At 39.2% G+C, this 26,164-nt stretch overlaps 1 protein-coding gene across 5 annotated transcripts in view; it reads left to right on the top strand.

Moving 5' to 3' along the window:
* TSC22D1 (TSC22 domain family member 1) overlaps nt 1-25,395 on the top strand; it is a 141,521-nt gene extending 116,126 nt beyond the window's left edge. For 2 of the 5 annotated variants that reach the window (XM_059144831.1, XM_059144837.1), the window contains 2 exons: nt 22,831-22,882; nt 24,027-25,395. In XM_059144831.1, coding sequence (XP_059000814.1) covers nt 22,831-22,882; nt 24,027-24,284 — 310 coding nt within the window. In that variant the 3' untranslated portion in view covers nt 24,285-25,395. Of the gene's footprint in view, nt 1-21,618; nt 21,744-22,049; nt 22,425-22,830; nt 22,883-24,026 lie in introns of those variants that run through there. The other 3 variants (XM_059144835.1, XM_059144834.1, XM_059144836.1) reach the window with 3 other exon arrangements.
* Nucleotides 25,396-26,164: the final 769 nt, after the last annotated feature.

The following is a 26,164-nucleotide window of genomic DNA, read 5'->3' as shown; positions in this document are numbered from 1 at the left end:
CTTGGGAATTATGAGAATCATGGGAATTATGCTTTGTCACTGACACCATTTTAATGACTTTTGCAAAACATCTTGTTTTATTCAAAATTATATCACTGAATTTTGAAAATATATGTAGCATTTAAATTTTGTAATAGAATGAAGGATTTTTAAATTTTCCACATTAGACTAAATTAGAGGAGTCATTCTGTGTTTTTTTTTTTTAATATTTTATTTATTTATTTGACAGAGAGAGAGATCACAAGCAGGCAGAGAGAGAGAGAGGAGGAAGCAGGCTCCCTGCTGAGCAGAGAGCCCGATGCGGGACTCGATCCCAGGACCCTGAGATCATGACCTGAGCCGAAGGCAGAGGCTTTAACCCACTGAGCCACCCAGGTGCCCCCATTCTGTGTTTTTACTTTGCCTTCAAACCAATTACAAAACTGTTAAAGCCTATTAAGACTATTTCTTTTTATTAGAAACACAAGTCTAACAGTCTGACAAATCAGTATATTTAAGATATAAATTATCCTAAACTGTCTAACCATAATTACTATAAGTAACCTTTACAAGTTTAAGGACAGGTGTAAGTTTTTTACTAAATTAGCTATGCATTTCTGAGGTGTCTAGGAACTGACCACCTTTTGGTTCTGTGTGATGTAGAGGACTCGTGCTGTATACCAGCCTCCACTGACTGGAATTTGTTTAAGAATGATGTTATCTTGGGCCAGTTGTTTGACCACTCTAAGTCTTAGTGTTTTTTTCTTTAAATGAAGAAAATAAGGGTACCTATTACTTCAGTTATTGTAAGGATTAAATAAGAAAATACACATACAACTAGCTAATTGAGAAGTCTCAATTTTCCAGGGTATGAATATGTGGTGGTTTTATCTTCCTACTAATTGTACCGTCTTTGCCCTTTGCAAGCTCCTCCTCTTTGCTGTTTAATGGGGCTGCTTCACAGCAGCTTACTTTAGTTCTACAACTGAAGTTACTTTTCTGACTTACTGTTTAAGGAACTTTGGACTCTTAAGACATAGTTTTATTATTTAATGACTTTATATCATATTTGCTTCAAAGCAGTCCACTTCTGTCAAGCCAGGCTAAGCTTGAGTCTCTAGCAGTTTGAATTGGAGAATGGGGTTCCTGGTCCATTCCCATATCTATCTTCCCCCTTCCCTGAGCAGGCTCCCTTGGTGTGGGGCTGGGGAGAGGGAGAAGATGGATGTCCTTACCTCAGACATTGCAGCGCTCTCCTTGGTCAGCTTTCACGGCTATTGTGTTGGTGATCTGTGGGCATGATATGGACCTGTGGTGACTCCAACAGGCCTCACAGGTAAGGGTTCTCTCGGCATAGCTCACTTAGTTCTTGCCAGTCCCTTCAGAGACAGGACCTCATCTTCCAGTTGTCCCTTCACTCATAGCTTTATGCTGTATTCTTCTGAATCTCCCTCCATAACTTTTTACTGAGATGTCCAGTTACTGGGGAGAACAAAGATGTAGTTTGGTTTTATTTCTTCAAATGACTGCTACTAATTGTGTCTGTTGAACTCTCTTTCACACTGGTAGCAGGCTTCCATATCAGCATCTCAATATATTTCCATGACTTCTCAGTAAGTGTTAGTTATTTAAGCAGTCACAGTTTTTTAAAAATTACTTTTTTAGAGAGAGAGAGGGACGGGCAGAGGGAGATGGGGAGGGTGAATTCCGAGCAGGTTCCACACCCAGTGTGGAGCCGGACATGGGCCTTAATCTCACGATCCTGAGATCCTGACCTGAGCTGAAATCAAGAGTCAGCCACTTGACCGACCGAGCCACCCAGGTTCCCCAACAGTCACAGTTTAAAACTGAGTTCTTCACCTTTGGAAACTTGACTCTCATGTCAGAATCCGAGTTCTCTTCTCTGTCTACTCTCACCTTCAAAAGGAAAAAAAAAATTTGCCTGGGTCATGGCATCTTTGGGGGGCGGGCAGGTGTTTGGTTTTCACATGTTTCCCTTCTCTCCACAGTAAGTAGTGCCCCAGCTTTGGGGGATAGTGAGCTCAGAGGGGCAGAAGCCTCTGTGCTGGCTGTTGCCAGGTCCTCCTCCTCTGTGGTGGCTGCAGCTGCTTTTCTGTCTACCTCTGACTGACTGTTGGCTCTTCCTGTGAGGCAGCCATTCACATGTAAGCTCCCTCATGAGACATGTTTGGTGGTTCTTTGGAGAACTGCCCTGATATCTTCACTTCCAGCCCTTCCACCGTCAAACCAGACAAAGGTCTTGCCACATGGCTGAAGCTCTTTATCTTCTGTAGTATCCATCCACTAGGCCCACAGAAAACCCAGGTGTCTTTATATAAATTATATAATTATATATATCTATAATGTCTTTATATAAATTTATATATATAAATTTGGCTGTCAGTCAAGTCAAATGGCTGTCCCAGTGGTGTGCAGCCTTTCAGCACCACCATCTTTCCCATATCCATTCCTGAGGTAATCTCATCCACTCCCATGGCTCCTTACTGTCCCCTGCCCACACAGCTTCCAAATGTTTTTCTCAAGACAGGTCTCACTGAAATTCCAAAGCCATATTGTCCACTGCCTGGAGTGTCCCATCAGTGTCATTTTCCAGAACCAGTGTCCAGCCGTAGTAGTCACCCTGGTGAATGTCATCACCTTTCACCCATTCACATAATCCGAAAGCCTGGGACTCCTCCAGCCTCCCTTACTTCCCACATGCCTGTCCTGTCCATTCCATCTCCCAGATACTTTTTGCTTTAATCCCCTCTTCTCTCTGTCTGCCCTAGTGGGTCTGGCCCTCATGATTTCCATTCTTTCACAGCAAGTCTCATCTCCTTTCACCTTGTATGCTTTGGTCCGGGGGGCCTTGCCATCGCATCACTTGCCCACTGAAACCCTTTTGTGTGGACCCCCACGCCCTCGGACTGAAGGCCAGTCTCCGTCTTGTGGCCTGTAAGGCCCCTGTCTGTCTTTAGCTTGTTAACTTTCTACTTCTCTCTGCACCTCCCACCACTAACCCCCAGCTTCCTACTCCCTCACCACACTCAGCTGATAGGTGCCACACTCAGCCTGCTGCTTTATGACCACAGTTTTACCTGGCCATGCCCTTTTCATGGAGTGTTCTCATTTTCTTTGTACCTTGTGGTCTGACTGTACGACTCCAACTTGTGTTTCAAGGCCCAGAGGCAGTCTTCTGCTCTCTGAAACGTCTCTGGTTCCTTCTGCTAACCATCATTCTTTTTATAGACCCAAATGATAACAGCTATCACATGCCTTCTCCCTGCCACCAGCTATCCCCCTGGTCACTGAAAGCAGGGACTATGACTTACTCATTTTATAATTTTAGTGCCAACCATAAAGTTTCTGGCCTCTCATGGTTGCTTAGTGCTGAGTAAATATGAAAAAATGAAGGCATACCTGAAGAGCTAATGTATAGAAAATTATTTTATTCTAGTTTGTATCTTAGCTAAGATATATCACAGTGGCCACTTCTTTCACTGTACAAGTCGAAAGACTTGTACATTTGTAAATCACAAATTTTTATTGTTTTTTATATAACTATCTGTTGCAAAAAATTATAAATCATTACAAATTATGCATTTCCCACTTCACTGACCATTGTAGTCCACTCAGTACTTATTATTTTTATTATATTGTCTTACTTAATTGTGAACAGGAAAATATGCTAATGTCAGAATCTTATTCTGGGTGAGAAATGGGAAGGAGATCCCAGGTGAGGCCACTAAGAGTAAAGATCTGTTTTCAGAGTGACGCGCTGTGAAGGCCACTTTCTCCTCTGAAAGTTCCACAGGCCTGGGGAATGCAGCCTGCTTCATTCCCTCCAGTCCGGCTGGGCTCCCCTTGGCCCTTGCTGCTCTTGAGGATTCTCTACAAAACTACCAGGGCTTTAGGAAAGCACAGTTCAAAAATCACTCTTAGGTGTGCTCACGAAGTAATGTGCCTGTTAGTAGGCTGTCAGTCAGTATGTCTGATGAACCTCCCTCATGGCCAGGACCTTTTCCGGGGACTGGGGAGCACCTTTGCAGACTGTGGTGCTCCCTGGCTTCTCCAGTATCATAATATAATACAAACAGATCTTCGGAGGGCCGGCTCTCATGAAGAGCCCAATATCTTTACTCAGGGAGAAGGCCTGGAAACCCAGTAGTCGGGGTTTGCCATCTCTATACAATTCCAGCTCTCATATTCCTTTGTGTGTGTGTGTGTGTGTGTGTGTGTGTATGAACATATATATGTACTATGAACATATACATGAACTATGTAATGTATAGTATGTGTATATATATATGAATAAATATTATATATAATATATCAATCTATCTATCTATATATATATATATAAATATGAAAGTATGTATCAATCCAGGATTCCAGGCCTACATATCTAAAAGACAATATATTGAATCAAAAGTTGAATCATCTTACAATTAAATAGATAAACTCTGGATAAAACTGACCACGTCTTTGAGCTTTCATTTCTAAACCTACAGAAAATGAAAATTAGAACTATACCATCTCTAAGGTCCATTTCAGCTCTAGAATACCAAATAGATCAATTGAAGAAACCCTCAGGCCCTTTGAAGTCACAGAGTTGGAGTTCAGAGAGACCATACTATGGAAATGTGTCCTTTGATTAGAGCAGAACATACTTATTAAACACACGATGTGTCTCCAGTGTACAGAGTTACCTTTCCAATTTGTTAATGCTTACTGAAGTCTGTAGTGTATTAGAAATTCAGTAGCCATGTACTACCCTTGAGTTTCTGTGTAAATAGGACTGTTCAGTTGAATTTTGTCTGATTGTTTTAGCATCACCAAAGGACTGACTCTAAAGGCCCAAAGTGTTTCTGTATGCAGAGAATAATGGTTAATCCAGTTCCTACTGGCCCTTCTTTCTATACTGCTGATTGTTGATATCTTCTGGAATTTAACATGAAAATGTGGCTTAAAGTAGCTAGTTATTTTTAAAAAATAAAAGAAGAGCTTGAAGTATCTGTTTTCCATAGCTGTGCAAAAGTAAAATAGAAATGGTATTCATTTTTGATAGGAGACATGCATGAGGTTCTTGAAATAGAAAATTGTAATCAGGACAACTTTTTACTTCTTCAAATATTTTATATAGCATACTATTTGGCTTCTAAATCTGAGATGCCCTTTTTCCTTGTGTCTCCTTATTTTCATAATCTACCACTATTAGGAAAAGTGATAATTTATTAAGAAATTTGGCTTTGAGGACCTCATTGTCCCAGAGATAAAAAAAGGAAAAAGAATGCTGCCCATTTGAATCCTCCTGCTTAAAGACATTGAGTCTTTTTAGGATATGAGCATTCTTTTGGAATTTGTAGTTATGTTAAATAAGGCAAGGAAATAGAGGTATGTGCATGGAAGACTGGGAATTATTTCTAGAATTGTAACTAATTTGAAAGTTATCATAAATATTTAGAGAGAGAATATACAGAAAAATACAGAAAATATATTTGCAGAGGGCCTTATACAGAGTATATATGTATATAACTAAGTAAAAGATTATTTTTAATGACATTGATTTTTAAAAATTTTTTGTTTATTTTAAAAAGTTATTTAATGTTTTAAGTTATTTAATATTTAATATATAATATATAATTATATATAATATATAAAAATATATAATACATATAATTTTTTTTTAGTTATTTAATTTTTTTAAAAGATCTTATTTTTTTTGACAGAGAGAGAGAGAGAGAGAGAGAGAGAGAGAGAGAGCACAAGCAGGGGGAGGAGGAGAGGGAGAAAAAGTCTCCCTGCTGAGTAAGGAGCCCGATAAGGGACTTCATCCCAGGACCCTGGAATTATGACCTGAGCCAGAGGCAGACGCTTAACCGACTGAGTCACCCAGGCATCCCAAAAATTTATTTGAGAGAGAGAGAGCGAGCATGCTTGTTGAGCGGTGGGCAGGAGGGAGGGGCAGATGCAGAGAGAGAATCTCAAACAGACTCTGCTGAGCACAGAGCTTGACAAGGGACTCAATTTTACAAGCTTGAGATCATGACCTAAGCTGAAATCAAGAGTTGGTCACTCAACCTCTGAGAAACTCTGGTGCCCCATGATTTTTTAATTTTTCTTTAAAATATTTTTTTTTAAATTTTTTATTTTTTATAAACATATATTTTTATCCCCTGGGGTACAGGTCTGTGAATCACCAGGCTTACACACTTCACAGCACTCACCAAATCACATACCCTCCCCAATGTCCATAATCCCATCCCCTTCTCCCAAACCCCCTCCCCCCGGCAACCTCAGTTTGTTTTGTGAGATTAAGAGTCACTTATGGTTTGTCTCCCTCCCAATCCCATCTTGTTTCATTTATTCTTCTACCCACTTAAGCCTCCATGTTGCATCACCACTTCCTCATATCAGGGAGATCATATGATAGTTGTCTTTCTCTGCTTGACTTATTTCGCTAAGCATGATACGCTCTAGTTCCATCCATGTTGTTGCAAATGGCAAGATTTCATTTCTTTTGATGGCTGCATAGTATTCCATTGTGTATATATACCACATCTTCTTGATCCATTCATCTGTTGATGGACATCTAGGTTCTTTCCATAGTTTGGCTATTGTGGACATTGCTGCTATAAACATTCGGGTGCATGTGTCCCTTTGGATCACTACATTTGTATCTTTAGGGTAAATACCCAATAGTGCAATTGCTGGGTCATAGGGCAGTTCTATTTTCAACATTTTGAGGAACCTCCATGCTGTTTTCCAGAGTGGCTGCACCAGCTTGCATTCCCACCAACAGTGTAGGAGGGTTCCCCTTTCTCCGCATCCTCGCCAGCATCTGTCATTTCCTGACTTGTTGATTTTAGCCATTCTGACTGGTGTGAGGTGATATCTCATTGTGGTTTTGATTTGTATTTCCCTGATGCCGAGTGATATGGAGCACTTTTTCATGTGTCTGTTCGCCATCTGGATGTCTTCTTTGCAGAAATGTCTGTTCATGTCCTCTGCCCATTTCTTGATTGGATTATTTGTTCTTTGGGTGTTGAGTTTGCTAAGTTCTTTATAGATTCTGGACACTAGTCCTTTATCTGATATGTCATTTGCAAATATCTTCTCCCATTCTGTCAGTTGTCTTTTGATTTTGTTAACTGTTTCCTTTGCTGTGCAAAAGCTTTTGATCTTGATGAAATCCCAGTAGTTCATTTTTTCCCTTGCTTCCCTTGCCTTTTGCGTTGTTCCTAGGAAGATGTTGCTGCGGCAGAGGTCGAAGAGGTTGCTGCCCGTGTTCTCCTCAAGGATTTTGATGGATTCCTTTCGTACATTGAGGTCCTTCATCCATTTTGAGTCTATTTTTGTGTGTGGTGTAAGGAAATGGTCCAATTTCATTTTTCTGCATGTGGCTGTCCAATTTTCCCAGCACCATTTATTGAAAAGGCTTTCTTTTTTCCATTGGACATTCTTTCCTGCTTTGTCGAAGATTAGTTGACCATAGATTTGAGGGTCTATTTCTGGGCTCTCTATTCTGTTCCATTGATCTATGTGTCTGTTTTTGTGCCAGTACCATGCTGTCTTGATGATGACAGCTTTGTAATAGAGCTTGAAGTCCAGAATTGTGATGCCACCAACGTTGGCTTTCTTTTTCAATATCCCTTTGGCTATTCGAGGTCTTTTCTGGTTCCATATAAATTTTAGAATTATTTGTTCCATTTCTTTGAAAAAGATGGATGGTACTTTGATAGGAATTGCATTAAATGTGTAGATTGCTTTAGGTAGCATAGACATTTTCACAATATTTATTCTTCCAATCCAGGAGCATGGAACATTTTTCCATTTCTTTGTGTCTTCCTCAATTTCTTTCATGAGTACTTTATAGTTTTCTGAGTATAGATTCTGTGTCTCTTTGGTTAGGTTTATTCCTAGGTATCTTATGGTTTTGGATGCAATTGTAAATGGGATTGACTCCTTAATATCTCTTTCTTTTGTCTTGCTGTTGGTGTAGAGAAATGCAACTGATTTCTGTGCATTGATTTTATATCCTGACACTTTACTGAATTCCTGTATAAGTTCTAGCAGTTTTGGAGTGGAGTCTTTTGGGTTTTCCACATATAGTATCATATCATCTGCGAAGAGTGATAATTTGACTTCTTCTTTGCCGATTTGGATGCCTTTAATTTCCTTTTGTTGTCTGATTGCTGAGGCTAGGACCTCTAGTACGATGTTGAATAGCAGTGGTGATAATGGACATCCCTGCCGTGTTCCTGACCTTAGCGGAAAAGCTTTCAGTTTTTCTCCATTGAGAATGATATTTGCGGTGGGTTTTTCATAGATGGCTTTGATGATATTGAGGTATGTGCCCTCTATCCCTACACTTTGAAGAGTTTTGATCAGGAAGGGATGTTGTACTTTGTCAAATGCTTTTTCAGCATCTATTGAGAGTATCATATGGTTCTTGTTCTTTCTTTTATTGATGTGTTGTATCACATTGACTGATTTGCGGATGTTGAACCAACCTTGCAGCCCTGGAATAAATCCCACTTGGTCGTGGTGAATAATCTTTTTAATGTACTGTTGAATCCTATTGGCTAGTATTTTGTTGAGTATTTTCGCATCTGTGTTCATCAAGGATATCGGTCTATAGCTCTTAGCCAATAGGATTCAACAGTACATTAAAAACTGCAAGGTTGGTTCAACATCTGCAAATCAGTCAATGTGATACAACACATCAATAAAAGAAAGAACAAGAACCATATGATACTCTCAATAGATGCTGAAAAAGCATTTGACAAAGTACAACATCCCTTCCTAACCCTACACCTAAAGGAGCTGGAGAAAGAACAAGAAAGAAACCCTAAGCCCAGCAGGAGAAGAGAAATCATAAAGATCAGAGCAGAAATCAATGAAATAGAAACCAAAAAAACAATAGAACAAATCAACGAAACTAGGAGCTGGTTCTTTGAAAGAATTAATAAAATTGATAAACCCCTGGCCCGACTTATCAAAAAGAAAAGAGAAAGGATCCAAATAAATAAAATGAATGAAAGAGGAGAGATCACAACTAACACCAAAGAAATACAAACTATTATAAGAACATACTATGAGCAACTCTACGGCAATAAATTTGACAATCTGGAAGAAATGGATGCATTCCTAGAAACATATAAACTACCACAACTGAACCAGGAAGAAATAGAAAGCCTGAACAGACCCATAACCAGTAAGGAGATTGAAACAGTCATTAAAAATCTCCAAACAAACAAAAGCCCAGGGCCAGACGGCTTCCCGGGGGAATTCTACCAAACATTTAAAGAAGAACTAATTCCTATTCTCCTGAAACTGTTCCAAAAAATAGAAATGGAAGGAAAACTCCCAAACTCATTTTATGAGGCCAGCATCACCTTGATCCCAAAACCAGACAAGGATCTTTAAAATATTTTTTTTTAAAGTAATTTCTACACCCAACATTAGGGCTCAAGCTCACAACCTTAAGATCAAGAGTCGGATATTCCAATGTATATATTGGTCCCCCAATATATAAAAATATATTTAAAATATATAAATAAATACAAAAGATTATATTTAAATTTTATTAGCCTTTTTTAAGGGTTTTTGATATTTTCACACTTAAAAGTAAGTATTTATTTTTTATTTTTAAGATTTATTTGAGAGAGAGTGCGAGAGAGAACACAAGTGGGAAGGGCAGAGGAAGTGGGGGGCGGGGTGGGGGGAAGAGAGAATCTCAAGCAGACTCCACATCACTGAGTATGGAGCCTGAGGAAGGGCTCAGTGCTAGGACCCTGAGATCACGACCTGAGCTGAAACCAAGAGTTGGATGCTTAACGGACTGTGCCACCCAGGTCTCCCAGTATTTATTTTCAAAGTCTTTTAACACTATGGGATTGTAGAACTGTATAGCATATGTAACTCTGTGGGATTTAGGAATAGTATCAGAGTATCTAAATTAGAACTCTTATAGATTAATCACCAACAAAATTATAGCTTTAAGAACAAGGTAAAATTGTAGTTTAAAATTTAAACCCAATAATATATTTCATGTGATTATAGAGAAATTAGTTATAAAATAGGCATTTTGTGTCTCTTCAGTGAAAGTGTTCAAGTCCTTGAATTATATCTTTTTATTTTTTGCTTTTATTTTGGAATATTTTAATAAAAAATAGATATATACACATATATATGTATGTATACATACGTATGTATATGATTCTAAAGTAGTCAAATTCATAGAACCAGAAAGTAGAATGGTGGTTACTGGGGTGGAGGGAGAGGATAAAGTAGAGTTGTTTAATGATATAGTTGTAGATGTGCAAGATGAAAACTACTGCTTCACGACAATGTGAATATATTTAGCACTACTGAACTACACAGTTAGAAGTAGTTAAGTTGGTAAATTTTATGTTTTTTACTACAATAAAAAATACATGTATGTGTATAAAGATCAAATAGAACTAATACAAAAAGTTTAAGCAGTTTCTTTCTTTTTTTTTCCCCCCCATTCTTCCCAATGTGCTACCTAGGTGGCAGCCACTTTTTTTCTTTCATTTTTGAGGATCATTTACATAAAGTTTTCCTTTGTATAGCATATAGTTCTAGAAGTTTGGACAAACACAGTGGGTGTACTGCCATCACTATCCAGAAACAATTCTTTTACCCACAAAAACCTCCCCTCTTTTACCCCCTAGCTTTCTCAATCTGTGATCTGTTTTCTGTCCCTATAGTTTTGCCTTTTCTAGAATGTTATATAAATAGAATCATATATTTAGCAGCCTTTTGAATCTGGCTTCTTTCACTTACTATAACATATTTGAGATTTTTTTGTGAGGTATTTTCATTCCACTGTGAGTAGTTAATTTCATTTCATTGCCGAGTAGTGCTCTGTTGTATGGATGCACCAGGCTTTGTATAACCCCTTGAGCGACATTTCGGTCGCTTCCAGTTTTGAGTGATTATAATAAAACCACTCAAAACATTCATTTGCAGATTTTTGTGAGAACATAAATTTTTCTTTCCCTTAAAAACTTGGGTGGGATTATTGGGTTTTATGGAAAGTATGTTTAACTTTATAAGTAACTGCTAACCTGTTTTGCATAGTTGTAAGATTTTGCATTCCCACCCTCAGTATATGAGCATTTCAGTCACTGCATTCTTGTCAACAGTTGGCATTTCTAGGTTTAATTTTTTTTTTTTAATGTGGCCATTCTAATAGGCATGGAGTGGTATCTCATGGTTTTGATTTGTGTTTCTGTAATGGCTAATGATGTATAGCATTTTTTCCATGTGCCTGTTTACCTTTCATACATCTTCTTTGATGAAGTATCTCTTGTCTGTTTTTTTAAGTGGGTTGTTTGTTTTCTTGCTATTGAGTTTTGAGAGTTCTTTATATATTCTGGATATAGGTTCCTTTATGTCAGATATGTGACTTGGCAATATTTAATTTCAGTCTGTAGTTTGTCTTTACATTTTTACAGCAATGCCTTTCAAAAAACAATTCCTTTTGATAAAGTCCAGTTTATTGTGTTTTTTTTTTTTTCTTTTTCTATCATGGGAGTGTACTTTTGATGTTATATCTAAGAAATCTTTACCCGATTCAGTGTCCCAAAGATAACTCCTATGTTTTCTTACAGAAGTTTTATGCTTTGGGATTTTACATATCAGTCTATGGCCCTTTTTTTTTCTTTCTTTTTTTAAAGATTATTTATTTGAGAGAGAGAGCAGAGCAAGCAAGAGAGAACATGAGTGGAGCAGGGAGCAGAGGGAAAGGGAGAAGCACACTCCTCGCTGACCAGGAGCCCAACTCGGGCTTGATCCTGGGACCCTGAAACTATGCCCTGAGCCAAAGGCAATCACTGAACTGACTGAGCCACTCAGGCACCCCTAGGTCTATGGTCCATTTTAAGTTAATGTTTCATACAGTGGGAGGAATGGATCAGGTTGGGCTTGTTTAATTTTACTTTTATGTGGCTATCTAGTTGTTTTAACACTATTGGAAAAGATTGTCTTTCTGTATTGAATCAACTTCACATCTCTGTAGAGAATCAGTTTGCTATGTATGTATGGGGTCTACTTCTGAACCCTATTTTCTGTTCTATTGCTCTGTACATCTGTTGTTTCACCAATACTGAACTATCTTGATTAGAGTAGCTTTACAAAAAGTTTTGCGGTAAGGTAGTACAAGTCCTTCAGCTTTGGTCTTTTAAAATTGTTTTGGTTATTCCAGTTCCTTTACCTTTACATGTAATTTTTAAAAAAGATTTTGTTTATTTATCAGAAAGAACAAGCACAAGCAGGGGGAGCAACAGAGAGAGAAGCAGGCTCCCTGCTGAGCAAGGAGCCCGATGAGGGACTCAGTCCCATAACTGATTGCATAACTGCATAATGCATAATGCATAAATGCATAACTGACTGAGCCATCCAGGTGTCCCTACATGTAAATTTTAGAATCAGTTTGTCATTTTCTACAAAAGGTCTACCTGGAATTTTGATTGGGACCACACTGCTTCTATACTTTATTTAAGGGGAAGAGGAATTGACAGAATGATATTGAATCTTTCAGTTGACGAACATGATATGTCTTGCCACTTTATTTGGTTCTCTTTGTTCCTTTTATAATGTTTTATAGTTTTCAGCATAAAGATCTTTTATATATTTTGTTAGATTTATACCTATTTCATGTGTTTTTAATGTTATTATAAATGGAACTTCAAAAAGTTTCAATTTCTTTTTTGTGCCAACATGGAGAAATACAATTGATTTTTCTATATTGAACTTCTATTCCGTGACCCTTATAAACATGCTTCTTGTTAGTTCTAGTAATTTATTTGTGGGTTCTTTGGGATTTTGTACATAGACAGTGATCTGTGAATACAGATATATTTTTTTCTTTCCAGTCTGGATGCTACTTATGTACTTATGTATTTATTTATTTTTGCCTTATTTGCCTGGCTATTAGTTCAATATCAGATTAAATAGAAGTAAGAGATGTAAGCTGAATGTGTTTTATAAATGCCTAAAATCCTGTTAGTTCCTGTTTTGCTGAGAGTTTTTTCATGAATGGATGTTAAATTTTGTTAGTTGCTTTTTCTATTTCTATTGAGATGATCCTATAACTTTTCTTTAGTCTATTGATAGGGTGATTCACATTGATTTTCATATGTTTACCTTGCATTCTCAGGATAAATGCCATTTGATCAGGATGTAATTTATTATCCTTTGTATGTCTAGTTGGATTCAATTTGCTTAAATTTTGTTAAGAATTTTTATATCTATGTTTATTGGCTTGTAGTTTTTCTTTTCTTTTTTCTTTTATGATGTCTTTGATTTTAGTATGAGGGAAATTCTTACCTCATAGAGTAAGCTGGGAAGTGTTTTCTCCTCTTCAGTTTTCTGAAAGGGTTATATAGAATTGGCATTATTTCTTCCTTAAATGTTTAGTAGGATTCACCAGTGAATCTATCTGTGCCTGGGGTTCTGTGTGTGTGTGTGTGTGTGTGTGTGTGTGTATGTCAGAAGATTTTAAGCTACAAATTAATTTTTAAAATAGACATAGTGCTATTTATGTTACCTGTTTTTCCTCAAGTGAGTTTCCATAGTGTCTTTCTAGGAATTGGTCCATTTCATCTAAGTTGTTAAATTTATTGAAATAAATTTGATATGCCATGTTTTTATTTTCATTCAGTTCAAAATATTTCCTTATTTTCCTTTTGATTATTCCTTTGACCCATGAGTTATGTAGATATGTGTTACTTTATTTCCAAATATTTGGAGATTTTCCAGATGATTTTCTGTAGTTGATTTCTATTCCATTGTGCTCAGAGAATTTACTTCATATGATGTGAATGCTTTTAAATTAATTAAAACTTGATTTATGGCTCAGAAGATGCTCTATCTTGGAAAAAATTCCACATGTGCTTGAAAAGAATGTATATTTGCTTGTTATTGGGTGGAATGTTCTGCAAAAATAAATTAGGTCACATGGTTGGCAGTGTTCAAGTGTTCTGTTATCTTTACTTATTTTCTCTTTCTTTCAGTTATTGAGAGAAGATTTTTGAGGGGCGCCTGGTTGGCTCAGTGGGTTGGAGCCTCTGCCTTGGGCTCAGGTCATGATCCTGGGGTCCTGGGATAGAGCCCCGCATCAGGCTCTCTGCTCAGCAGGGAGCCTGCTTCCTCCCCTCTCTCTCCCTGCCTCTGCCTGCTTATGATCTCTGTCTGTCAAATAAATAAATAAAAATCTTAAAAAAAAAAAAAAAGATTATTGAAAACTCCTTACAGTTCTATCAATTTTTACTGCAAGTGTTTTAAAGCTCTGTTGTCACTGTATAAACATTTAGGATTTTTATGACCTCTTGATGAATTGACCCTTTATTCATTATGAAATGATCTTTGCTCTTCGTGTGCTCTGAATAATATGGGCACTTCAGCATTCTTTTGATTATTGTTAACAGACAGTATCTTCTTTCATCCTCTTATTTTACCTATTTGTGCCTTTATACTTAAAGTATGTTTCTTATAGGCAACATATAATTTTGTCTTTTTTTTTTTAAATTCAGTCTGACTACCTCTACCTTTTAATAAAGGTATTTAAGTGGAACCATTTACATTTGATGTGATTATTGCTGTAGCTGGTTTTAGTTTACTATCATGGTATTTGTTTTTTATTCTGTTCTTCATCCCCCTTCTCTTATTTTAGATTGTATATTTTCTTATGATTTCACTTTATCTTCTTTATTACTTGATTAGCTATGTGTCTTTATAGTTATTTCAGTTGTTGCTTTATAGTTTGCAGTACACATAATAGTCTTTTCAAGTAATGTAAGAATCTTAGAGCAGTATGCTCATTCTCTCCTCCTGGCCTGTGTTCTTTTTTTTTTTTTAAGATTTATGTGTTTGACCAAGAGAGAGACAGCACACACAAGCACGAGAAGCAGCAAAGGGAGAGAGAGAAGCAGATTCCCCGCTGAGCAGAGAGCCTGATGCAGGGCTTGATCCCTGGACTCTTGAGATCATGACCTGAGCCAAAGGCAGACCCAGGCGCCCCCTGTGTTCTCTTCTTGTCCTACATTTTACTTCTACATGTGTTGTTGCCTCTCCCCATACATGGTTATTATTTCTGCCTTAAACAGTTAATCATCTTTTTCTAATTTTAGTTTTAATTAAAGGACAGTTGATATACAAAATTCTGTTTGTTTCAGGTGAGGAACATAGTAATTTGATACTTTTATACATTATGAAATGGTCTCAGTGATAAGTCTACTAACCATCTGTCACCAACAAAGTTACTACAATAATAGTGACTGTATTCCCTATGCTGCACCTCATATCCCCATGACTTATTTATTTTATAACTGGTAGTTTGTACCTCTTAATCCCATTCATCTATTTTGACCCATCCCCTCAACCCCTTCCCTCTTTGGTAACCAACTTTCTCATATCTCTGAGTCAATAATAAACAGTCACTTCTTCATCTCTTAAAAAAGATAGGGTACGGTTTTTTGTATTTAACCACATAATTACCATTTCTGATATTCTTCATTCTTTTGTATAGATTTAGATTTCTATCTGGTATCATTTTCCTTCTGTCCAAAGAGCGAACTTTAAAATTTCTTCTAGTGCAGGTCTGCCTTTGATAAATCCTCCCAGCTTTTGTATGTCTGTAAAAGAACAAATTTCACCTTTATTTTTGACAGGTATTTTCACTGGGCCTAGAATTGTAGGTTGACAGGTTTTTGAAAATTTTCTTTTAGCACTTTAAAAATATTGCCACACTGTTTTCTATCTAGCTGTTTCCAACCCACAGGTCGGCTACATTCTTTATCTTTGTTTTGCTTTGTGTATAATCTAGTTCTTTTCTTGAGCTGCTCTTAAATTTTCTCATTATCACTGGCTTTAAGCTATCTAATTATGACACACACCCTTATTGAAGTTTTTTCTACAATTCTCTTGCTTGAGGCTTAGTTTCTTAGATATGTGGATTTATTATTTTAATAAAACTTGGGGCAAATTGCCATTATTTCTTCAAATATTTTCCTTTCTCCTTCCCTCTTCTCTTCTTTAGGGACTTCACCAAAGATACATTTGGTTGTTTGAAATTGCCCACAGTTCAATGATGCTCTTTTCTTATTTTGTTCTTTTTTTTCCCCCTCCCTGTTGTCACTGTATAAACATTTAGGATTTTTATGACCTCCCTGTGTTTTATTTTGGCTACTTTTTATCCCTAACATATCACTAATATTTCTTCTGCCCTAATTTACTGTTAATCCATGCAGGGTATTTTTCTTCTCAAATGTTATATTTTTCATCTTCAGAAATCTAATTTCTTTATACCTTCCATACATCAACTTAATATGCTAATTTTCCCTCTACCTTCTTGAACATATAAAATATGGTTATAATAATTGTTTTAATGTCATTGTCTACAAATTATATCATTTTGGCTATATCTGGGTCATTCTGATTGATATTCTTCCTTGTTATGAGTTATTTTTCTTGCGTTTGTATGCCTGGTACTTTTCATTGGATGCCAGACACTGAATTATTGGATGCTAACTCTATTTTATTTAATATCCTGGAGCTTTGTTTTAGGACAAAATTAAGTTACTTGGAAACAGTTTGATCTTCAAGGCTTCCTTTAAAACTGCATTGCGCAAGACCAAAACACCCTTTAGTCTAGAACTAATTTTTCCCCATGACTTTGGCAGTATCCTTCTGAATATCTGGTGCCCCATGTTTACAAGTTGTTTTTTGTTTTGTTTTGTTTTTAATCTGGCTGGTAGTACCACCAACTATTCCTGACTCTGTGTGATTTCCAAAAATTGCCCCTGCCTGATTCTCTGGGGTGCCTCTTTCCCATCATTGGTAGTTTGCTCACATGCTCATGCTGGTAAGTACTCGGCGGCAGCCTGGGAGCAGAGGAACATCCCATTCTCTTTCTTTTACTTTAAGAAAATGCTTCTACATTCCTAAAGATCACACAGAGTGAATAGAAAAAAAAAAAAATACATGTATGTATCTATAGGAGTATATATAAATATAAATTCCTTTTTTTTTCAGCCCCCTGTCTGTTCCTCAGCCAAAAATTTTTGTTTTCTCATAGTTACCTACCTATGTCTATGTATTTATACTGTTATTTTCGTGCTTGTGTAATTTTAGGTATTTTATAATCAAACTGTCATAGATTCAGATTTAGCATAAACCATTCTTATGGCTCAGGTCTTTTTCCCCTCCACCTTCCCCGTGCAATTAACTTTTTAAAGTTAAACCAATAAAAATTTTTTCAAAATTAATATAGTTATGTAAATTTTATTGATAAGCATACTAGTTTTTTCCTTGCTTTGTTTTCTGTAAAAGCCTTTGAACTTCTCTCAGACACCTGTCTGTGGCTCCCCTCCCCCTCTGCAAATGCTCAGCCTGATTGGATCAGTTCTATGCTCAGCCCCACCCACCCGAGCCCTCCCTCCCCAGGGCTCCCATCTTTCTGCCCCTTACAGATCATCTGCTGCTTAGGCTTGCTTAGCAGCTGTCATCTTGAGATGTCTTTCCTCATCGTTCTGTTGATTCCCTCCCTTCTCTCTAGCATTTGAGTGCCTGGTTCATGTTTCCTGTACCTTTTCTCTCTCTCGTTCCTTTTCAAATAATACAGCATTCTTTATTTCATCCTTTTGCTTGATTTGTTCCTCCATTTTGGTGTCTGAAAATGTTTTTGTTCTACCTTTACACTTAAAATGAATTTTTGGCCAATCAGTGATGATTTGGCCAAATAAGAATGAGAAATGAGAATGTTTTCTCTCAGAATTTTCTGCATTGCTCTCTGGCAGCCAGCAAAAACCATTCTGATTATTTATTCCCGTGTTTATAGCTTGTTTTTTCTGTTTGGAAGCTTTTAAGGATTTTCTCTTTTCCAAGTAATCTTTAATGCTGATGTGCTTTGGTGTAGGGCTTTTTTCCTTTCCTTTTTTTTTTTTTTTAATGATTTCATTTATTTACTTGTCAGAGAGAGAGAGAGAGAGAACATAAGCAGGAGCAGCAGCAGGCAGAGGGAGAAGCAGGCTGGCTGGCTCTCCGCTGAGCAGGGAGCTCAATGTGGGACTTGATCCCAGGACGCTGGGATCATGACCTGAGCCAAAGGCAGACATTTAACCAACAGAGCCACCCAGGCATCCCAGGGCTTTTTTCATTTATTGTGGTGGCCATTTGGTCATCTCGGTTAGGCTGGAGACTTGTGTCCCTCAGTTCAGGAGAAATTCTTAAACTATTTCTTTGTTCTCTGGTTTTGGAATCATCTGATTCTGATATTGGACCTCCCAGATTTATCCTTTTAGTTTCTTTTATTTCTCAATCATCTCTTTTTCTTTTATTCTACTTTTTGGAGATTTTTCTCATTTTTTTTTTTAAAGATTTTATTTATTTGACAGAGATCACAAGTAGGCAGAGAGGCAGGCAGAGAGAGAGGAGGAAGCAGGCTCCCTGCCGAGCAGAGAGCCTGATGTGGGGCTCAATCCCAGGACCCTGAGATCATGACCCGAGCTAAAGGCAGAGGCTTTAACCCACTGAGCCACCCAGGCGCCCCGTTTTTTCTCATCTTTATCTTCCAACTTTTCTATGGAAATCAAGGATATTTCAAATATGGCTGACTTTTGTTTTGATTTCTTTGGAGTTATTTCTTTTTCTGACAGTATATGGGACCCAACACAAAACATTTGTTGTTTATCTGCAATTCACTTTTAATTGGAAGTCCTGTAGTTTTATTTACTATACCTAGTAACCCCACTTCTAGGACCTGGGGAGGATAAATTAGGAAGGGGCAAGTGAGCTGACAGTTCCTGGACACAAGATTTGGTCAGACATGGGATGATAGGTTTTAGTGTCCTCCCTGGCAGTCACTTTAGATTTGCAAGGAGTTTGGACAGAGGGAGAAACAGGTTATCCTATTTGAGTGGTGGATCCCCAACTGTACCTATATAGGCCAAGACAGATGAATTTTGGAAAAAATGCACTCATTACTGAATTAAGGAACACAGGACCTTCCCCTGCTCCTTTTCTAATATTCTAGCATGCATGCTGCCAGCATGCAGAGGGCATGGAATTGGAGTCCAAGTAAAAGGCCCTTAGGCAAAACAAAACAAAACAGGAAAACAAAACAAAACAAAACAAAAAAACAAAACCACACCACACCAACCTCTAATGCTCAGGCTTGTTTCCTATGCTCCAGATCTCTACTGGAGTGAGACCTGGTCTCTGCCCAATGCCTCATGATGGCTGTTGTCATCCACGCCTTTAAGGCGGCACAGTTTTCCCTGTCCTGTCAGCTAGACTTTGTTAAGCCCCGAGTAGACCCCAGACTCACAGATCCTTCATCTTAAAAGAGAAGTATCTTTGAGAGTAATTCTAGTGACTTTGTGCCTCAAATATTTCTGACCCTTGGTTGTCCCGTCCATGGACTTTCTTCCAGTTAATTTACCTTCTTTTTCAAATTGTCTTCCAGTCTGCATACAAAAATCTAGTTTGAAAGGAATCTAGCACATTTATGTATATAAAAACAATAGATTTCAAATAATTTGGTGGAGGGATTTATATCCTCTGGCCCTGCAAATTCTCCAGAAATTCTCCAGAAATGTACATACATTTCTTGTAATTTTATTAAAATAGCCACGTCCTGGGTGGCTCTGCAGAGATATGGGTTAAACTGACTGTGATGGCTTACATTGGCTTCTGTAGCTTAACCTAATTGTGATCTGTTGAAACAAGTGAAATGGAAGCACAACCAGCTTGTTTCTGTCTCTGTTCAAGAACATCATGAATAAATAAAATTCAGTTAATTTGGTAATCCTAAACTTCAGCTGGGAATTTTTAATTTATTCCTTCATATGACCTTAAGAGTTTTATTTATTTTTTTTAAGATTTTATTTATTTATTTGACACAGGGAGAGAGAGATCACAAGTAGGCAGAGAGAGGTAGGCAGAGAGCGAGGGGGAAGCAGGCTCCCTTCTGGGCAGAAAGCCAAATGTGGGGCTCGATCCCAGGACTTTGAGATCATGACCTGAGCCGAAGGCAGAGGCTTAACCCATTGAGCCACCCAGGTGCCCCAATAGTTTTATTTTTTAAGCTCCTTTTTTTTTTTTTTTTAACAGTTTAAGATGATGTTTAATAATTTGTCACGTACAGTTCAGGTAAAATATGTAAATGGATTTAACTACCACAGTTTGTGGTAACTTTAACTTTCAAAACATAGAAACTATTTTGTGTATTAAATACTAACTCTGTCTAGCACTCACAGACAGAGGGATCATGTCCTTGGTTGCCAAATTACTGATTTAAGCTTCCACTTGCTCTGTTTCTTTTTACTGAAAATGGGTGCCTTCCTCAACTACATTTCCTTCATCTGAGATAGTATATACATCAAGTTTTGTAAATCACAAATATGCTAACAAACATTTTTATTCAAAAGCAAAGTCTTAAAATTTGGAAAATATGACTTACAATAAAAAAGAATGTTACTGCTTATTTTTAGTGACACTTGGGTTTTCAGCCCGAAAGAGAATTTTTTGTCCTTGTCATCATCTATCATATTTGCCAGATTCGGTCCTTAATTCCTTTAAATGGTTTCTAGAACCATATGCTCCCTGGCAGCACTGGATCAACTTAAAACGATGTCTGAAAGGCTCTGATGGTAATTGTCCTAAATTAAAGGATGCTGAGGATTGAAGGATGTGAAATTGAGAGAGAATGCCTGTTTGAGAAAAGACTGTGTGTGTGTGTGTGAGTGTGTAAATAGAGTATTTACATATATTCTGTGGTCAAATTTTATATTGAAATTATTTGTGCCTATAAATTAGAAAAGTCTATATATACTATGTGTAGTTTTTTGTTTGTGGTTTTATAGACTTATGCCATTAGAGGGCAGTATTGTAGTGGTTAAGTTTGCTTTCTTAACTATTGACTTGCAAACCATAGAATTTATAATAAACAAATTTAAAGCCTTAGATTTTTAGTATATTAAGTTGTAGTTTCAATTGATGTGTCCATGCAAATATTTTAAATTAATAGAGGAAATAAGCAATGGGTTAGTCTCTTAGATCACTTGATTTTCATTTGGGGAAGGGAATTTTACTTGGTCAGTATGGCCATCAGCATGAAATACATACTTTATAATACTTCTGTCCTTCCGATGTAAGAAGACTCACAGGGTGAGACTTATAGGAATTGCGACTTTCAAAAACATGCCTTAGGGACTTACTGAAGATAGATTGATGTAGGACTTAACCTGTGGATTGAGTTTTCTAGGTCTAAATGGAAGGAGGGAGATGTGATTTTAAGGTTTAGGGCTCTAGGGACGTTTTGGGAAGATCTACTTGATTTCTTCGTCTGATCGTACCTTTTTGCTTCAATAGATATATGCCTAGCAAAGAATATGTAATGTTTTTTTGTTTCTACAAGTAATAGATGCATAAAAATGTAGTATTTCTCAGAAAGCAAATGTGATTTTTCCCTCCAAAATTTACTACCGCTTTAAAAAGTGTTATTACAGTATGGTTATTATCCTTATAAATAAACCTGCCCATAAAATCCTCCCATTACTTTGCCTGTAAGAACTAGATAATTGAAATCGAGACACTCGAGCTCCTCCAAGTCTTAGCGGTGGGACTGGGCATGCCCAGTAGCTCAGACGGTTCTGGTTGCAAATAGGAAGCTTTCTCCGTTCAGAAGCCGCGGGGACAGGCAGCTCCTGGGACGGGGTCTGACTCCCTTAAACGTAAGCACGTGCGGGGCCCCAATTGTATTTTCAGGGACCCTTGACATTTTCTGCCGAAGCAGTGGTCCGGCTGCCCAAGGCTTGGAGGCCTTGGTGGCTCCGCAGCTTCACGGGTCCATTGCGGCCTGGGTCAGCCCACCCGAAGAGCGGGATCCGATCGGGAGGCTGGGGTGGGGGGTGGGGGGTGGCGGGGGGCTGGGAGTGAGAGCCGGGAAGCTTGAGGAGGGCGGGGAAGGGAGAAGGGGAGGTTCCAATAGGGTGCTGGCCAATCGGCGCGGCTCTCGCCTCCATATATTCTGCGGCGAGCCAGCGTCCTGGTCCATAGCCTTAGTGGATCCTGGCTGTCGTCCTGGGAGGCTTCTCCGCACAACGGTGGGATCAGCATCTTCCCGGGATCGCCAAGCCCCAGAAGCCGGGTTTCTTTAAATTAGGGCTGCTGTTTTCCACTTCTCCCTGGGCTGCAGAAAGCTAGAAGGTTTTTTTTTTAAAATCTAGCTCAAACAAGGCTGCTGGTATTCCTTTTTTTTTCCGCGAGGGTGTTTTTGGCTGCAATTGCATGAAATCCCAATGGTGTAGACCAGTGGCGATGGATCTAGGAGTTTACCAACTGAGACATTTTTCAATTTCTTTCTTGTCATCCTTGCTGGGGACTGAAAACGCCTCTGTGAGACTTGACAATAGGTAAATGTCGACTGGGATAGTTTCTTTAAATTTGCTCGTGAGATACTTCTAATAATGCAGGTGAAAAATAGCCAGGCGAATTCCTTTGTCCATTGCCGGGAGGCTACGGTGACATGGATGTTGCTTTTTCAAATGTTTAGAATAGCCTCCTTTTCCCAGGTCTGGCCGGAGAGCAGGCTTTTACTACATTATGTAATTTAGCCTTTTGTGGCTTACTAAAATAGGGAAATGTCTGGATATTCGTTAGTAAGAGAGTGGCTGGTGTTTTCTGGAGGGTGATCTATTACATGGTGTTGTCGAATGTTCAAAAAATGCTGCCAGTAACATCACAGAATAGGGGAGTCCTTTTTTGTCTTGGATGTTATAAAAATTCCACTTATCGATTTTTTTCCCCCCTCTCTTCCAGCTCCTCTGGTGCAAGTGTGGTAGCTATTGACAACAAAATCGAGCAAGCTATGGTAGGTACTGATTAAAAATCATTTGTACTACATGTGGGCACAGTACAAAAAGCGAGATCGGGATGGCACCAGTGCATCCATAGTTAGGATGACTGCTCTTCGTACATTGAGAAATGCCGGCACTGTCTCCTCTCGGCCGGCATGTAGCCACTTCCCAAGGCTGCAGCGGGAGAGCCCGGGGCCCTGAGGGTATTAAATGTTCTCAATTCCCGAGGGGTTTCACACGACGTGGGGATTTTTGCAGAGGTGTCCCCTTTTTGCTCGGGAATTGCGAGGGAAGCTCTGCCCTGCGCGTCCTTCGGTCGCGGGCACATCTCTAGCGATGTGGCTTTACTAGCAATCTCAAGGTTTACTAAGGAAGGAGGGGGGTACAGAGTGGGGATCTCAGGGGCTCTCTAGACCTTGTACAGACGGATCCCCAGTACTGGAGGCTACTGAATGATGAAGAAGAATCGGAGAAAAGTTTTGTCTTTCTCAGCCTCTGCCTGGATTTCTCCGATTTTTTATTTCCGCCTTGGCTTTCTTTGTTATTGGAGCAGCGCCTGTGGCTCTTCTCACGGGATTCTCTGCCCACTGTTGCTAGGCAAACTCCGAACCTTTAATTCGGAGCTATAAATAACTCGAGATCCCATTGGCTGCAACGTCTGCCCAGGTTTCTGTGATGTCAGCTTAATCACGAAAGGGGGGAGGGGGGTGGAGGGAGGAAAATGCGGCAACATGCTCTGTAGGAACTGGCTGCAGCCGGTGCTGAGGGAGGCGGTCCGGGGGGCGGAGGGAGGGACTTGGGGGCGGGGAAGCGGCTACCGTTGCTGCGGGCCTGGACATCCCAGTGGCCAGGCTCCTGCCCCGCCTTCCAGAAGCCCAGTGCATTTTGCCGTCTAGAGTAGGAAACGCGAGTGTATGCATCCCTGGCTGAGGGCCGCGGAAAAATGCACAGGCTTTGAAAAAGCCTGATCCCCTTATACATTAAACTTCAAGTATTTCGTACAGTTGTGCTTGTATTCAGTAGATGGCTCCTAGGGCTGGTTAAATAAGATAAAGGCAGGTTATGTTAATAGTCCTGGACGTCATGCAAAATGATGTTTTAAAAATTCAGAGTCTGGGAAATACTTAAGATAAACCTCTTTTTCCCTCTGCCTTTCAGGATCTGGTGAAAAGCCATTTGATGTATGCGGTTAGAGAGGAAGTGGAGGTCCTCAAAGAGCAAATCAAAGAACTAATAGAGAAAAATTCCCAGCTGGAGCAGGAAAACAATCTGCTGAAGACACTGGCCAGTCCTGAGCAGCTTGCCCAATTTCAGGCCCAGCTGCAGACTGGCTCCCCCCCTGCCACCACACAGCCACAGGGGACCACACAGCCCCCCGCCCAGCCAGCGTCCCAGGGCTCAGGACCCACCGCGTAGCTGCCTATGCCCCCGCAGAACTGGCTGCTGCCGTCTGAACTGAACAGACCAGAGAAGATGTACTAGGGGGAATCCGCCTCCACAGTCACCCATTTCATTGCTCGCTGCGAAAGAGAAGTGAGACTGACGTATATGCCATTGTCCAGTATTAAACACTCATATGCTTTTGGCTTGAAGAAATTTCTTAGTTGGGCGAATTAAAGGTTAATCAGAGAATTAGCATGGATATACTGGGATGCAGCTTGGCAGATACGTGAGAAGTGGTTTCATTCATGCCGAGGAGCTGTGTGCCTTTCCACCCCTTCCCTGCTCCCCATCCCCACTCCCGAGCGTTCTCTCCTGCTTGCACGTAGTGTACTCCATGGGGTCTGAAGCAGTGGGGCTCCACTGGACTTTCCTCTCTCCTCTTCTCCCCCAGGAGGACCTTAAAAGGGAGGTCAGAGCAAAGACTGACGCATAGTCTCACCTAAGATGGGGGGAAACGTAGTTCATCGAACCAATTGACGACTGTCACCAAAAATCCATAAAAACAATAGTACTGTGCCTCTTTCTGAAACAGTGGATGACATAAAAGTCTTAGTGACTAAAACGGTGACAGGTAGCTGGGACCTAGGCTCTCTTACATGAAGGTTGTTTTGCTTATTGTATATTTGTGTATGTAGTGTAACTTTTGTACAATAGAGGACTGTAACTACTATTTAGGTTGTACAGATTGAAATTTAGATGTTTCATTGGCTGTCTGAAGAAGTGTGGATTGTCTTTTATATAGAGATCTACATTAAAAAAATGCTACAAGAAGAAAACCACACCTAAAGAAATTTTAAGAATTTGGCACCGTCGGTCACTTTGTGTAATCTAAAATCTTCTAGTTGCTCCATATCTTGAAGTAAATTCCTGTTCACTGAAGTCTTTTGATTGAGCTGGTTGAATACTTTGAAAAATGATCCGTTCTAGCTAATGAATTTCGCAGTAGGGGTTTCTGCATATTACCTGTATAGTAGTTCTATGCATACGTTTCTGTGCATGTTCTCTACGCAGTTGTAAGGTGTCACTGTATTTAACTGTTGCACTTGTCAACTTTCAATAAAGCATATAAAATGTTGATAAACAAGTGTTTTCATGTTAGAGTGTGTTAACATTACTGCAGTCACTTTGCAACTATTTCCAGGTAAAGTTCAAACAGTTTGGCAAAATCTTGAAGGGGAGTGTGAAGGTTGGACAAAGTAGGGGTGCTAGTGTTTTCGATTACAGATAGACGGTGCATTATTTCAAGCCAGTAAGGGGAAGAGAGACATAGTGAAGGAGATAAGAGCTTATGTCTTTAGCCCAGTATCATCAGGACAAGTGGCTTCACCTCTCAGGGCCTATGTGGACACTGAAAGAGGAAAAAGTTCTGTGACTTTGAAGTTCTAGAAGTCTATGTAAGCCTTGGTTTTCAAATGTTTTATTAGCTGGGAGGGTCATGAGCCTTAATTCTGTGTATAATCCCAATTAGCAGCTCTGGAATAAAAAAACTGATTTCCACTTTAGAAACTGTCACCCTGGATTGGGATGTCGTTCCTAACATGGGTTGGGTTTCTAGCTCCTGGAAATGTCCAAGCAAAAGAAGATGATTCCAGGTGTTTGCTCTACTGGATTTGAGGTGGGACCAGACGAGCAAGAGGGTCAGTTGATTCCTTATGACTAAAATAGGTCAAAATTTAAAGCATGTTGGAATCCTAAGGCAAATTGGCGTCTGAGATGTGAGCCTGACAAGTTCTGGGGGCCCTATCAGCAAGCAGTGTGAACAGGGTGGGTTTATCAGCTCTAGTATGCCCGAAGGCCTCAGCAACGCCCCCTCCACCCAATGGGAGTTGGGGCATTTGTGAGCTCCAAGGCTT

The sequence above is a fragment of the Mustela lutreola genome, chromosome 13, assembly GCF_030435805.1.
Source record: "Mustela lutreola isolate mMusLut2 chromosome 13, mMusLut2.pri, whole genome shotgun sequence".
Taxonomy (NCBI): Eukaryota; Metazoa; Chordata; class Mammalia; order Carnivora; family Mustelidae; genus Mustela; species Mustela lutreola.
This window is presented reverse-complemented; position numbering and strand designations above follow the sequence as displayed.